Raw genomic sequence first — 15,664 nt, forward strand, 5'->3', positions numbered from 1 at the left:
TAATTATTACTTTTGAATTAAGAGTTCAGTCGATCGCACTTTTCAACAAAAACTCAATTGATTTTAGAATTTATTTTCGAGCCGATAATATTCTAAAGACATAATAAAAGCTTTAAAGAAAATGTCTTCATACTGGGCGTAAACCCAATTGTCAGCCTATTTTATTTTTAAATAATTAAACCAAAAATCTTATAATAAATATGATACAATAAGTTTAAAAATTAATTACATTGATTGTTAAATCGAAATTTAATTTTTATATTTTATTAAAAAAATAATGATTTTTTAATCCAACCGATTCGAGGATGGCTTGATGATTTGGTTGTAAAAAGATTGTTGAAAATTAAACACAGTGGAATATCCACTAGCCCATCTTCCTTCTTCATTACGTGGGCCAAGCTCCACCAATATTTGGACTGTTATAAACATGGTTTCCCTCAGGCCCTCACTTGCCGAAATGGCGGGAAGAACTGGCGGGAAAACCCACCTACCTTCTCCCTTTTAACGCGGGAACTGAGAATCCCTCAAGCAAATCGGCCAATCAGAGAGAGTGAGAGATAGAGAGATGGGAGGTCCACCGTACGATTGCTTGGCGAATCCCCTAGGAGCCGTCCGATTAACATTCGAGAAGGCAATATGGTCAGAATCGGAGACTCCTCCGATCCATCCCTCCGCCTTTAACGGCAAAGATTGGGGTGCCCTTGAACTCTTCCGCCACTTCCTCTTCCAAGGATCAGGGCTTTCCCAGGTTCCCATCCTTAATCCCAAAACATTAAGATGGGTTCAACCCAACAGTCTTGTACGTTACCGTGGTATGATCCAAGACATGTTGGGAAATGAATTCTATGCCGGCGCTTATAAGGATGGGAATTTATGGCGGACCAACAAATTCATGGATGTTTCTCAATACCCAATGGGTTCCTCTCCTGATATGTGTATTTGGGAACGCCGCTTGCTCTACTGTGTTCCTGTTAGTTCTCTTCTACTTATAACTTTTTTAGGGTTTAGGGTTTTAGGGATTAGTGTTTAAATGTTGATCAATTGGTGGAAAAATCATGGTTTAAAGTTGTTTTATACTCCATTGTTGCATTGTTCATTAGTTGTGATTTTATTCCTTTCTTCAGGTTCCAGGACAGAGTTCATGGACTGAACCTTCTAGTGAAATGGAACCTAATTGGTCATCTCAAACCAGGGAGAAGCGGCGTAGGATGGATGACGAAGATGATGATCCCATGGATTTGGTTGGTCTTTTCATTGTTTCTCATTGTTTTAACTTGTGTTACATGGACTTGGTTGTGAGTGTCGTGTTCAGGTATGTATATGGTCATTGACGAAGCAGGAAGTTATTTTTGGAGGTTCAAAATTAAATTATAAAATTTTAAAGGGGTCAAAGTACAATTTTATCTTTGTATATGCTTGTTATTTTAGAATTTAAGGGATTAAACTATAAATTTTTCATCTTTGGAGAAGGGGTAAAGTGTATTTTTACCAGTAAAGTAACTTATAATTTTAATGGTTCAAGTGACTAAAATAATAATTTTCCATTTGGGAGGAGGGTTCCCCCCCCCCCCCCGACGCTGTCCCTATATCAAGCACATGAATGGTTAGATTTTTCTAAGGTTTTCCATGTTCAGAAATCCTCGGAGTACATATCTCGATGTCAATGATTCGGACAATAGAGTCTAAGCAACATAGCTTGACACAATCATAAGAATAGGCTAGTTTCTATACTATGTGTTCTGAAAATGAGGTGATGATCTTGCCTATAATATGTGTTTGTTTTTGCCCTAAACTAGTTAGGGTTTTGGTTATATACTTGGTTAGGTGAAAATGTTTCTAGTGAAGGGTATGGTATGTTTAAGTAAAGTTGTTTGGTTAGAACATTTAGAACTCCTCAAGAACAATGCCTAGTTATTTGGTTCCTTTAGTACTGGGTTTTAATGTATTTGTAGTTTGCCTACCTAAACTTGGATGCTGTATATTTCAGGTTCCTGATGATGAGATTAAAAGCTCTCCAATTACCAAGAAGATGGTAAGAAACCCAAATATTTAGTTCCATTGTTATCGATATCCAATAAATACTTTAGCTTTTATGATTGAAGACTGTGGGATGATGTTTGATTTTTGGTTGATCATATGAGCTTAAAGATCACTGCCTTCAACAGTATACTGCGTTGTCATTATTGTTGTAGTTGGAGCAGTATGTCTTCTTGGCCCCTTGCTAATTGCCATGGAAATTCACATGATTTTACTGAAGCCATTTCTTGAGAGGTTTAGGAGCATTCGAGAACGTTATCAAACCTCAGTGAATATTCCCTTATCTTACTTGCTTTTCACATTGTTACACAATTTGCTTTTAGGGATTTTTGCAATGTTGAAACATACAAATTTCTTTTATCGGAATTGAGTGACTGAAAGAAAATGGAATAGAATATTAGGTTTTGCCTTTTTGTCTGGTGCTTGACATTAGTTTCTGACATCAGCATATTAAGTGTCTTTGAATTGGACTAAATTTGTGGCTTCAATTACCACATTTAGTAAAACTAGAACCAGAGGCCGAATTTCACATTTCTCGAGAGTACGAGGAGTGTTTTGGAATTGTCAGTTGAATTTTGCTTCTTGTCCCTTTTCTTAATGTTATCTTGCATGCTATTTCAGAGGGAAGATTGTACTTACCAGATTTTTTTTCCATTTTTTTTAGAGAGAAGATGGACTTCCTTCCCCTTCACAATCTATGGATGCTAAAACTACAAGCTCTTCTTCTATCACAAGTACATTTCAATCTGTTGACAAAGATAACCTTCCTTGCCTAGTCAAGGTAAACCACTTCATGTCATATTTTCCATTATACATCCAGATCTACCGAAATGGTCTGTAAATGAATGTTTTTATTCGTCCCTTTTCAACCAAGTTTGATTATTTTCTGTTTTGATAATGCAGATATATGATTCTCCAGAATCAGAATTGAAGCTGAATGATGTTTTTGAATTTATTGGGGTCCTCACTTTTGATTCAGAGCTTGCAGTTGAGAAAGATGACAATGATGAGTTATCAAATAGTTTCTATGATGATGCCCTGGTCCATTTGCCCCCTAATAAGGTATTTATCTGCTCCTAGCTGTTAAATATTTGTGGCTTCATTATCGGCACAGATTGTTTTGGGATCAGTTAATTTTTTTTGGTAATGAAACTGAAGTTTTTTGGACGAATTTATTGCATAAAATGATTACTCAAATAACAATTGTTAGGATATTTGTATCTTGACATGCAGTACAAGTTAATGATGTCTTTTTGTAATAAATTGGTTTGATTTCTGGTCTTGTTCGGTCTTCCCACTTGTTCCTGTTGCAGGTCCCTCGCTTGCACTGTCTTATACATAGGAAGCTTGCAGTGCAGGACTTTCTGCCAGGTTCCCCAATCATAGAGGTAAATTATAGGAGAAATTTATCAATCATGCACTTTCCCTCACGCTGACTAGTTGTAGTTCAGTTGTCTATTGGTTTCTCATGTGCTTTTAATCTTCATTCTTACAGCCAAAGCCACATTTGGTGAAAGAGACAAGGGAAGCTCTGTTCAGGCATCTTACTGCTGTTCTTGGAAATGATGAGGTAGCTGCTCATTTTGTGTTGTTGCATCTTCTGTCCAAGGTAAAAATCTTATGTTTTGTTGAAAACTATTACTTTCAACTCCCATCTTAGATTGCGAGAAAGTGATAAGATTGGTTGTGCAGGTTCATGCTCGAGTAGATGATGTTGCAGTGGGGAAGTTGTCACTCAATCTGACAGGTTTAAACAAAGAAAGTGTATCTGTTTTTGGTACTCGACTTAGCGATACATTCAAAAACCTCCTACCATTCACGAATTGCATGCCTCTCACACTGGAATATCTGAACACTGCCTCGCTTGCCCCAAAAAAGGATTATCAAGCCAACAGGTATCCCTTTATTCATATCCCTACAACTAGGGAAAGTTATTGCCTGCAAGCATTAAGAAAGCAACTAGTAACCATCAAATTTTCAGTATTTATAATAGCTTCACTTTGTGTTTCAGATTGGTTCCTGGAGTTCTTCAGCTACCCGAAGGCTCACACTTGATGGTAGACGAGACCCAACTAGAATCAGGAAGCCTCAATTCTACTGGAATTGAGAATACAAAGTTGCTGAAAAATCTTATCGAGTTTCAAAAAGTAAGTTGCCACTTTGTTTATTGGAAAATGTGTGCATGTTAGGTTTTGATTTTGTTCTATATATTGGAAGTATACCAGAGTAATACTGGTCTGATCTCAGTTTGAAGTGACGCAAAATCAAAATATACGTGTTTCAGGTGGAGTATGACTTTCAGTACTATAAAGTGGAAATGGCAACGGATGTCCAGTTACTTATCTTCTCGGAGGGGAAATCTAATATTGTTCCTGCTGATGTTAGTGTACCTTTTCAACCTTCTTGTCTTGAATCCACTGAAATTCCAGTTGCTGAGGCACTAGAAGCTTGGAGATGGTACTTGGCTACTGTTAGATCGTTACCACATTCCATTGGATCAGAAATACAGAAGGTATGACTTGGTTATGTGCATTTGTTGGCTGAACACTTGCATTACCCTTTCTTATGGATGTTTGGTTTGCAGGTGGTAGAAGATGATTTGGTTGCAGCAAGACAAACGGATAGGAGCTTGGGAAGTCGAGATTTTAGCAGGTAAGAAACAAAGCTTTGATCATGCTGTATTTGCAGCAGACATTATACGTTTTGATGTTGCATTGAACTTAGAATGAGTTGAATATATTTATGATATGTAGATGGTTGACAATGGCTCGGCTCATTTCGTCAAGTTTTGGAGAAACCAGTTTGTCAAAGGAACATTGGGAAATGGTAAAAGAAATGGAGAGGCTAAGGAGGGAGAGACTGAAGTAGAATCCAAAAGTCCACAAGATTTTGAAGCTTTGGTATTTGGTAAATGATTGTTGCCCCAAAGGGTGAAGAAAAAAGCAAAAAAACCAAAATAGCAAACATGGGGATTGTGATGTATGAATGTTGCCCATCACCACTCTTAAATATAATATATCATTGAATTTCTTATGTATTCTAATTGCTGCCAAAGTTGAACTCAAGTTCTTGTGGAAATACAATGCAATCCGAGTCTAAATCCAGTTCATTTTACTGGCAATTGCAGACAAGTGATTCCTTATCTGCAACATCAAAGACCATTTTTTTTTTCATTGTTCTGTCCCTGTAATTTTTGCTTGGAACTGGTGCAACTCATTTTAAAAAAGACACCAAAAAGCAGGCAGCCAACATTTAAATCCCATTTTAATTCAGTAATGAGAGGGTCCACTAAAAGATAAAATTAAACATTGAATCTTTCAAATACTAAAACTAAGTTTATTATTACACTTAGGGACTCATGAAGAGACCTTGTCTTTCATAATTCATGGGAATGATAAAATAAATCTAGGAGAATCTAATGAAAAGAATTTGAGTTAGGTGAAATAATGAAGATTATTTAATCAATTTAAATTTTAAGTTAATTTTTTAACGAATTAAATCAAGTGAAATAAATTTGAATATAATCAAATTAATTAAATTTGTTCAAAATTAAATTATAATAACTTGAGCAAAATTAAATTAAAAATCATATATATTTGAAAAATGTCAAGTAAAATATTTCAAATTTTAATTTTAAAATTGAATAATTTAATTTAATTAACTCAAAAAGAACCAATTTTTCATGCATAAGATGAGGTGATAAAAGGTTGGTTTTGTTTGAATTTGTGGCCTTCCTTTCATAGCTTTGCAGGTGCAGCCAGCTATCCTCTTTACTTTTACAGTTATTAGTGGGGTTTGCAAAAGCAGTGCCCTATTCTGTAGGTTACTTCTTGTCCAAGTTTGGGCTCTAATAATTCACCTCCACTTGCAAATTGTTTCATCTTTTCAATTCTATCCATTTTGTTTTATACCAACAAGTATGTGTCGTCGTTTGTCCTGTCTCACGTAAGATCAAATGCAATACGGATGGCTAAACAATCTGAATTCCATGGTTTTGATTTCATCAACCCCATTGGCATATATATATATTTCATCAATTTAGATATCATTTTTACCAATCGAGTCTTAGCTCGATTGGTATGAGTATTATTGTCAATATAGAAGGATATAGATTTCAGTGCAATAAAGTACAGTATCTTCCTATTTATGAGTTTATTTTCCCTCTCTTCTCACCATCCAATCACCACCAAAATCCAATCACACAAGTTTCAAGTTTTTCCTCTACATAATCCATGGAAACCTGTTTAAGTTATTTTCCTTGTCGAAACTATCCCTCGATTTAAAAATTTTAAATCTAAAAAAGGGGGGAAATCGACTTTGAAAAACAAATGCATGGAGTCGCCACTGATCTTTTTGGTGTGATCGGATCACCTGAGAATTAGGTTAGTTTAATAAAACATTTTTGGTCTACTAAAACAACGATTCTGGTCTATGAAAATATGAGAAAACGGGCTCGGGAGTCAGTTACGTATGAGGAAGGATTAGCACCCTCATTAAGCCCAAAATTGGTACCGAATTGATTAAATACTGTCCTTATGTCTAAGATTTAAAAAAAGTTTTTGAAATGTGGTTCTTTTTTATAACGTTTGAGTAACCCGAGTTGGTTGCCAAAATCTTCTTGTTTCGATGTCCGAAAGTTTATAATTTGAAATTAACAAGAGGATGCCCAACTATTTGGTCCAAAAAATCGAAACCCAGCACAGTAGGGCATGATTCCTTGAACTTCCAAACATCGAACATTGCCTCACCTTAGAAAATATGAGTGAAATTCTAAAGAGATATTCGATTATTTTGGAGAAATGAAAAAGCGCAACCCAACGCGATAGGGCTTGATTCTCAAATTGCCAAACATCGAACATCACCTTTATTTTGAAAGATTTTAGAAAATGTGAGTGAAATTCCGAAGGGATGTTCAATTGTCTCGAACCAATGAAAAAGCGCAACCCAGCACGATAGGGCACGATTCTCAAATCGCCAAACATTGAACATCGTTTGTTTCTAAGAAAATTTTTTTATAAACATGAGTGAAAATATAAAGGAATGTTCGATCGTTTTGAGCAAACGAGAAATCACAACCCAGCACGATAGGGCATGATTCTCGAATTGTCAAATGCCAAATATTGCCTTTGTTTTAAATAATTTTTAGAAGATATGAATGAAATTTTGAAGGGATAGTCGATTATTTTGAGCAAATACGAAATTGCAACCCAACACGTTAGGGCACGATTCCGCGAATTGCCAAATATCGGATCTCGTCTTCGTTTTGAAGAATTTTAAGAGACATGCGTGAAATTTCGAAGTGATATTCGATTATTCGAGCAAACGCGGAATTGCAACCCAACACGTTAGGGCACGATTCCGCGAATTGCCAAACATCGAATCTCGTCTTCGATTTGAATAATTTTTGAATGAATGATTATAAAGCTAGTTTAAGACGTATTAATTCGATTTGAAATAAGGCGAAGTTAATCATAAATCTTGGGTTTTAGAACCACATTTCAAAAATCGAGTGGAAAACAATGAACGGGGTAATATGTACATGCGAGATACAAAGCTTAACGAACGAAAATATTAATCAATTAGCAGAACAAGCAATTAAATATAATTAATCTAAGTTAACCTAATTTCAACCGCGATAATAATAATTGACATATCAACATGATGAATACCATGTGATGATAATGTATATGCCACAATATAGAACAACCGACGAAATATATACAAAGCGGAATAGAATGCCAAAACATTAAATGATATTGGTTTTTAAAAGAAATGAGGATTGATAGTATGAAAATTTTAAAATATGTGTAAAACATATTACAAATAATAATAATAAAATGTATAATATGATATAGTCTGTAAGAAACATAACGGTTCTACAAATTATGTGTATATATAAATAATTTTCAAAAATAACTATTTGTGAAAACACGGAAATACATGCATGCTTAAATGAATGTTTTAAAAAAATAATTTTATATAATGGTTTCAAGAATGTGCTTATATATGTAATAAGGAAAACAACGTAAAATACATAAATTAAATAATATCTATCTAAATCAAACATAAGTATTAACATATACGCATATACATATAATAGAAATAATTTGAGAGATGCGTTTAGAGGATCATATAAAATACGAGGAAAAATAATTGATAATAGTATATATACATATGAAATGAAACCAACTTTAGTACAAAATATACACGTACATAAATAAAATAGGCTAAAACATACTAATGTGTGCAAAGTACATTTATTTTTAATGAAAATATATCTAAGGTTTATATATATATATATGCACGCATGGATTTAAAAGAAAGAATATATGTGTTTAAAGGTAAGTACATGCGAATTTATAGATAATGTATATGCATTGTAATATATACATACGTACATACATAATAATATAAATGAAACCAATATTTAAAATGTACAAAACATAATACTAGGATTGCTACAAGAAACAGTTTACAAATAATAAAATAATGATTACCCAAGGTGGTTTAAAAATTAAAAAACAATTAATTACAGACATAAAGGACTAGGAATTAAGAGGGTTTAATCAAAATTAAACTAAACAAGAAGGGAAAATTAGGAAATAAAAACTATAATAACGGCAGGGACCCATATGTCGTGCGCGCGAAAGGAGAGGGACTAAAACTGGGAATATGCCAAATCTTGAAGTGCTGCGTTTGAGCATGGACCCCATTGCAAATGAGCGCTAAAGACAAGTCTAAATTTAAAGAAATGAAACAAGAATGTGGGTTGATTTAAAGAAGGCGCTAAAAAAAGGGGGGACCGATATTGCAAATCGCCCTCAGTGACCAAACGCGCGGATCTAGACCGTGTGCGGGTCGGGTCATCGGGCCACAACTCCTCAAACACTGTCGTTTTGAGACCATTAGTCTGGCCTAAACGGCGCCGTGCAGAGATCCACTATAACTACCGAAACTAAACCCTAAGACACTAGCAACCATTCACAGAAAAAAAAGGAAAGAACTTAGGGCGCTCTCTCAATTCTCCGCCGACCAACAGCCTTTCAAAGGTCTGTTCCTCTGCCCATCCTTTTGACTCATGTGAGAGTCAATCAAGGCCTCCTTGAGTTGAAGGGCTCATGAGTTTCGTTTGTAGCCCCGAATTGCCACTTAGCTTCAATCATGGTGAAACAAGCATGGATTCAAGGGCCTCAAATGCAGGTGAGCGTCGTTTTCCATTTTTATTTACATTCAATCAAGAAAGGGGCAGATGAGAAGATAAGAGAGAAATAAGGGACGAAGATTGCGAGTAAATCACCTTCTTTTTCGTTTTCTATTGCTTCTGTTTGCGTAAATGCGCTTAACCCGTTACAAGTAATTCTCTTCAGGCTTTATAGCCGAGAGACAAAAGAGAAAAGAAAAGAAAAAAAAGAAAATGAAAAATCATTTCTTTGTTTTCTTACACGTATTTGCTGTTGTGGTTTGTCCTTTTTTTTGGCAGGTACAGGTGTGCGCTGGCGTACGGGGATTGCTAGCTGCTGAGACGCTGGCATCATACGGAGGGCAGGCGTGGCACGACGTGGTTGCTGTTCGTGAAGGCTGCGGCGCGAGGACCCCTTTTTCCCTAGGGTTTGCCGAAGCTTAGCTTGGGTTTCAGGCTGTTTGGGTCTGTTCCAGTTATTGGGCCCTTATATTTGGGCTATGGGGCTACTGGTTTTTTTTGTAATTGGACTAAAGTATTAGTAATAGGGTCATGCAATTGGGCTTATGCTATGTAATTGGACTTTAAGTATTTAAGGGACTGTTATAATTTTATTTATTTTATGATTTTTTTGGTTTATCTGGGCCGGGAAAATTTGGCCCACTACATTCCTCTTCAACCTTTTTGAGTTATTTTCCTTTTCACTTCGGGTTCTTTATCGCTCTTGAAGTTTTTACCTGATCAAGAATGTAAAATTGATTTTTTTTTTTTTTATGTTTGATGCACATGTTTATAGAAAATCTTGAACCCCAAGACAAAATCAATGTTTAAAATAAGATCTTTGAAAACCTTTTTCGAACATTACAAAAACTTGCAAAACAATCAAAAACTATCAGAACGAAAAAATAGAAAGTATTAGAATATCAATCGACTACACAATCTCAGAACAATCTCTGAACAAAAAATAGAAACTCAAAAAATCAACAAAAAATAGAAACAGTATATAAGAATACCAATCGACTACACAATCTCAGAAAAAAAAATAGAAAGTTGCATGCATGTTAAACTTTTGGGGTTTAGGGGATTTTAAGCTCAGTTTTTGAATGACAAAGGGAGGAGGCTCTGGTGATAGTGGCCTCACTTAGGTTTAACCCTTAAGCCGCGAGGAGGCCACCATCTCCATAGATTTGGTGATCCCTAAAAGAAGAGAAAATTTTGGCTATTTAGGTTTCCAAATTTTTCTTGAAAGAGAACAAAATAAAGATTTTTAAGGAGAAAAAAGAACAAAAAGTAGAGGATGGAGAAGAAATAAAATTTTCGAGTAGTTGCTGCTACTGTTGTTATCTTCATCACTAAGTAGCACCAGTTGTTGAGCGGCTACTGCCATGTTTGTACATTGGGAAAAATTTTTGGAGGGGGGTAAGGATGAAAGAAGAATGCAAAATAAGAAAAGAAAAGAAAAAGTGGAAAAGGAAAAAGAGGGAAAAAAACAAAAAAAGAAGGCTAAATAGGATACCACGTAGCGGTGTGCGATTGATCAGCATTGCCACGTCAGCAAAAAAATTAACGCCACTAGTATTATGTACCAAACTAGTGGATGGAAAAAGAGTTCAAGTACCAATCTGGGACAAAAAAAACCATAAATACTAATTTGTAAGAAATGGACAAGTTTGGGTACTAATTTTATATTAAACCCTTTCCAAAACGTATTCGAAAGTCATATAATTTCATCACATAAAGGATTCCTGAGCATAACATGCTCCACGGAAAATGTACTTTTACCCTACGGGGAATAGGAAAATTGTTAGAGAAAGCTCATCCAACTAGACGCGCTTTCCTGCCATGTCAACAGGAAGGCCCCCTCAACAGGGCGAGCTTCCTCTAACAATTTTCCTATTCCTCAGTGTGAAAAGCCTGACGCTTCAAATAATTCAGACGCTTTAAACACGTTTAGAATATTTGGTTTACGTTTGAAGTATTCTTGAGTCATCAGTGATGCGATATCGCTCCAAGCCGAACACATTTCATATATCATACTGAGATGAGATCATTGCCTCCGAAACCTATCTTGGGAAAGTTGGTTTTGGGGTGATTTTACTTTCTACGATTAAAGGTGGAAGTCTACGCGGAGGTCTCAATCGACGACCGTAATACAGTCATGGATCGGGGTATAACGGGGGAGATAGTTGACTGCCGTTATGCGGTCACGAGCTCAAACTTTTCGGATACTCGAAAATGTTGCCTTATAAATACCATACAGAAGTTTGAGGGCATGATCATATGGAAAAACTCTGGGGCTTCCCACTATAATCAGCGTAATTTTTTTCTCCATTTCCAAGCAGTCGGTACCTTTAACCTTTCTTCTTATTCTAAGGTCGGCACCGTGATGAACACAAGAGAACTCTTAAGCGGGGAGAGGCTATTGCAATATAGTAAATGTGATGCTCGTTTCGGGCCTACGATGGTTGTTGTTATTGAACAACCTATTAATAACTACATTCACTGTTGCACCAGCCCAATTCTAAACTCTATTATGTCGGAACATCCGCTTTCCTCCTAAGAGTCCTCTTGTGTCCACTTTAGTTCAGCCTTTGGATAAGAATGAAAGGTTAAAGATACCGACTACTTAGAAATTGAGAAAAAAAATTACGTTGATTGCAACAGAATTCCCTAGAGTTTTTCCATATGCTTATGTCCTTAATCTTATGTACGATATTTATAATGCATCATTTGCAGGTAACCCAAAAACTTGAACTTTTAATTGCGTAACAACCGTCACCGGCCCCAGGTTATACTTGAACCTGTGACCGTATCACGACTATTGATGGGACCTCCACCTAGACTTTGACCCTTGATCGTATCAAGTACTATTGCCCTCAAAACCAGACTTTCCGATGATGGATTTCTCAAGTGATGGTCCTACCCTGTTATGACAAATGAAATGCATGTGTTTTGAGGCACGTTATCACATCCCCAACCCCTCAAAACTACTTAAGAAATTTTATCATTTTAGTCAAAAACCTTAAATAATTTCAAAATACCCTAATCCCCCAAAACTCAAAACCTTGAAAAATAAATTAATCTTAACCTTAAAAATTAAAAAATCCTAACTCTTGAGAGAAAGCGCACCCAATTGGACGTACTTTCACTTTCTATCTCTTAAAAATGATCCATTTTCTTAATTAAAGTTAAAAACAGCTTAAAAGCCTAATTAAAAAAAAGGATATATTTCTCTTATTTAGTCGAAATTCAGAGAAAAATATAAAACACTAAAAAAAAAGGCCACAACAAATATATGGAGAAATAAAAATTCTCCCGCATATCAATTTATAAATTCAACATAGGAAAGTGGGAAACACACTGATCTGTGTAATCCAAACAGCCTTAAAGTGACAGTTGGATTCACCAAAAAAAAAAAAAAAATGGTGACCATTGGAGATCTAAAAAAATCTTCGATTTTGGGGTAGTAACGGATAGGAGAAGAGCCTTGTTGCCCGTTTTCCTCAGTGATGTCTTTTCATATCCTACTTCCTAGTCAATTCTCTCTCTCTCTCTCTCTCGATATTTACTGTCTTTCCACGTCCGACTTCTTCCCCATCAATCTAAAATTAAGTGCTCATTAGATATTTATCTTCCATTCATAAAAATTAGGTTTCATTAACCAAAAAATTGAAGAATTAGCTTTGAATTTCCACTTTAAAAGAATTAACCATAGAAGTTAATAACTTTTTGCAGGAAAAAATTATTGAATTAGTTTCAACTTTATTTAACTAATAAATATAATTTCAAAGCTCAAAAATCAGATCCACCATAACCAAAATATCAGGTTTGATGCAATTTAATCAATTAATAATATCAGTTCAAATTAAAAATTAAAATAATAATTTTAAATATTCATTTCTCTTTATAATTCAAAATTTTAGGTTATTTTCTCTTTTATATTTTTAAATATAAATTTTATTAATTTTCTAACAATAAAATTATTTATAAATTTGCCTTAAAAATATATAGGTAATAACAAATTTGACATTTAATATTTACATTTTTTCAAATTAGTGTTAAATTGTTATTTTTAATAAAAATATTAAAATATTAAACATAACAATTTATATGTATTTTATATTAATTTTTATGATTTATATATATATTTGAATCAGTCAATTAGAAGCAAAAAATTTCACTATAGGCCAAAAACACGCACACAGGACAATAGGAATAGAATTTTCGTGAGAGCAACTGAGTCACTTCAGGTACGAATCTTTACTACAACTTTGTCTTTTCCTTTTCATGTCTTTTTTTAGTTTTCTGATCTATTCTTAGCTACTTCTATTTCAGTGGGTTTTTTTAGGGTTTTCAACTTTAGAACAAGTTTGTCTTTGCCTTTTTCATCTCTGTTTTAGTTTTCAGATCACTGCTTCCTTACTTAATTTTTCAGTGGGCTTTAGTGTCAGAACTCGGTCTGGTTCTTTTTGTTTTAGTGTCATTCATCTTACATTCTTTTCCTAATTATATATACATATATATTTTAATGAAGTCAGGTCTTCCTGGTATTCTAGATGATAGTTTATTTTTAATAGAACTTTGGGTATGCGGTAAATATTTTTGTTTTGGGAATAAATTTTGGTACAGAAATTGCATATTAGTCCAACATTATTGTGTATTCAATTGAATGTGTTTCCATCTTTTTAGTATGTTGCTTATGGATTCCTCGACGAAGATATCTTTCAATCGTTGCATTAGAGATGGAGATTTGATTATTGTTTATGAGAGGCATGATGCTAAAAGCTGTTAAAGTGTGTGAGAATTCGGTTCTTCAAAATCGTTTCGGTGTATTTAAACATTCGGATTGGATCGGGAAGCCATTTGGTTCTAGTTTTCAGCAACAAAGGTGGATTCGTTTACCTATTGGCTCCGACACCGGAGTTATGGACTTTGGTTCTAAGTCATAGGACTCAGATTCTTTATATTGCGGATATTAGCTTTGTGATTATGTACTTGGAAGTAGTTCCGGGTTGTTTGGTTCTTGAATCCGGGACCGGTAGTGGCTCATTAACAACATCGTTTGCAAGGGCTGTGGCTCCAACGGGACATGTGTATACCTTTGATTTCCATGAACAGAGGGCTGCCTCAGCTAGGTAAGTCTTAATGTTTATCATTTGCCAAAGTGCATTGTGATGAAATATGATATAGTAACTGCTTAGGTTGAACTTGAATTCTGGGTAGATTTCAGAAGTCTGTTTAGGTTGATGTATTCTTTGATCGACATTCTGTTGCTTTCATGGAACCTTGCTTAGGACTCATTTATGACGCATATTTTATCCCATTATATGGTTTCTGTTTGTCTAATTGATAATAGAAAGATCCAAGGATGGTTGTTTTTTTTTTTCCTTTGATTCTTCTATGTGTTGGTTTGCGAAAGAAGGAATGTTGTACGATTTTTCACTCCTTCAACAGAAAGGATTTCGAGAGGACTGGAATAAGCACTTTAATCACTGTGGGAGTCCAAAATATTCAGGGTGAGGGATTTCCCGATCAGTTTTTTGGGTTGGCTGATTCCGTATTTTTGGACCTCCCGCAACCTTGGCTAGCCATTAGTTCAGCTCGAAACATGTTGAAACAAGATGGAACTCTGTGTTCCTTCTCACCGTGCATTGAACAAGTGCAACGTTCGTGTGAAATTCTTAGATCTGACTTTACAGGTAACATATTAGAAACGAGTTGTCCTATCTTGTTCAAGCAGTTTTTTTTTAAAGCATCATGAACTTTGCTTGTAATATGCACAGATAGGGTTTTATTGAACTTCCATTGTTAACCAAATAGGGTTTTATTGAGCTTCCATTGTTAACTAAATAGGGTTTTGTTATATACACATGCATAATTGTGCCTACTGAAATGTGACAAGACAAAAAGTCTGCTGCAACTTTGGTGCAATCTACCAGCATACATAGTTGTGAATTGCGATAGATACTTATACTGCAAAGCTTGTTGCAAAACAGGAAGGGCTGGAAGATGGCTTCAGGAAGGGCAAAATTGACTTGTTGATGAGTCTGTTGGCTTCAAACAAATGATAACTTGATTCGAAAATCCCTTAACAAAAATGATCTTTATTTAATTACATGAAATAGGAAAATAGTCATTGTTACAACACACACACCACTTCCATCAAATTCAAATGCATTCACAAAATTCCATTTCGAAATTCCTAAGCTTAATTCCAGTGCAAGAATACACATTCGAGATCATCACATCAGGCTTCGAGCAGTATTCAAACTCCATAAAATCCTTTCACATGGCCGAATCCAAGTTCGTAACATTGCTCGGCATCCCTGACATCTCTTCCTATGTTTCCCGCTTTACGATCGAAGTTGTCAGAGCCAGATTCGAACGTCGATCATTGTGTTGTTTGATCAGGGCCATGCAAGTTTCCCCACATTCGGAATCTGAAAT

The 15,664-nt window shown here is 35.2% G+C and overlaps 1 protein-coding gene and 1 pseudogene across 1 annotated transcript; both read left to right on the plus strand.

Annotated features, from left to right (window-relative positions):
• The first annotated feature begins 409 nt into the window (after positions 1–409).
• Positions 410–5,120, plus strand: LOC108464476 (mini-chromosome maintenance complex-binding protein). The gene is made up of 12 exons (XM_017764795.2): positions 410–970; positions 1,125–1,241; positions 1,988–2,032; positions 2,702–2,818; positions 2,941–3,099; positions 3,351–3,425; positions 3,533–3,646; positions 3,730–3,932; positions 4,049–4,184; positions 4,322–4,549; positions 4,622–4,689; positions 4,791–5,120. Exons 1-12 carry the CDS (start codon positions 566–568, stop codon positions 4,903–4,905), a joined length of 1,782 nt encoding a protein of 593 aa, XP_017620284.1. The 5' UTR covers positions 410–565; the 3' UTR covers positions 4,906–5,120.
• An 8,787-nt stretch (positions 5,121–13,907) lies between these two features.
• LOC108462354 (uncharacterized) lies at positions 13,908–15,034 on the plus strand (annotated as a pseudogene).
• The last annotated feature ends 630 nt before the right edge of the window (positions 15,035–15,664 follow it).

This window comes from Gossypium arboreum, chromosome 13 (genome assembly GCF_025698485.1).
Source record: "Gossypium arboreum isolate Shixiya-1 chromosome 13, ASM2569848v2, whole genome shotgun sequence".
Lineage (NCBI taxonomy): Eukaryota > Viridiplantae > Streptophyta > Magnoliopsida > Malvales > Malvaceae > Gossypium > Gossypium arboreum.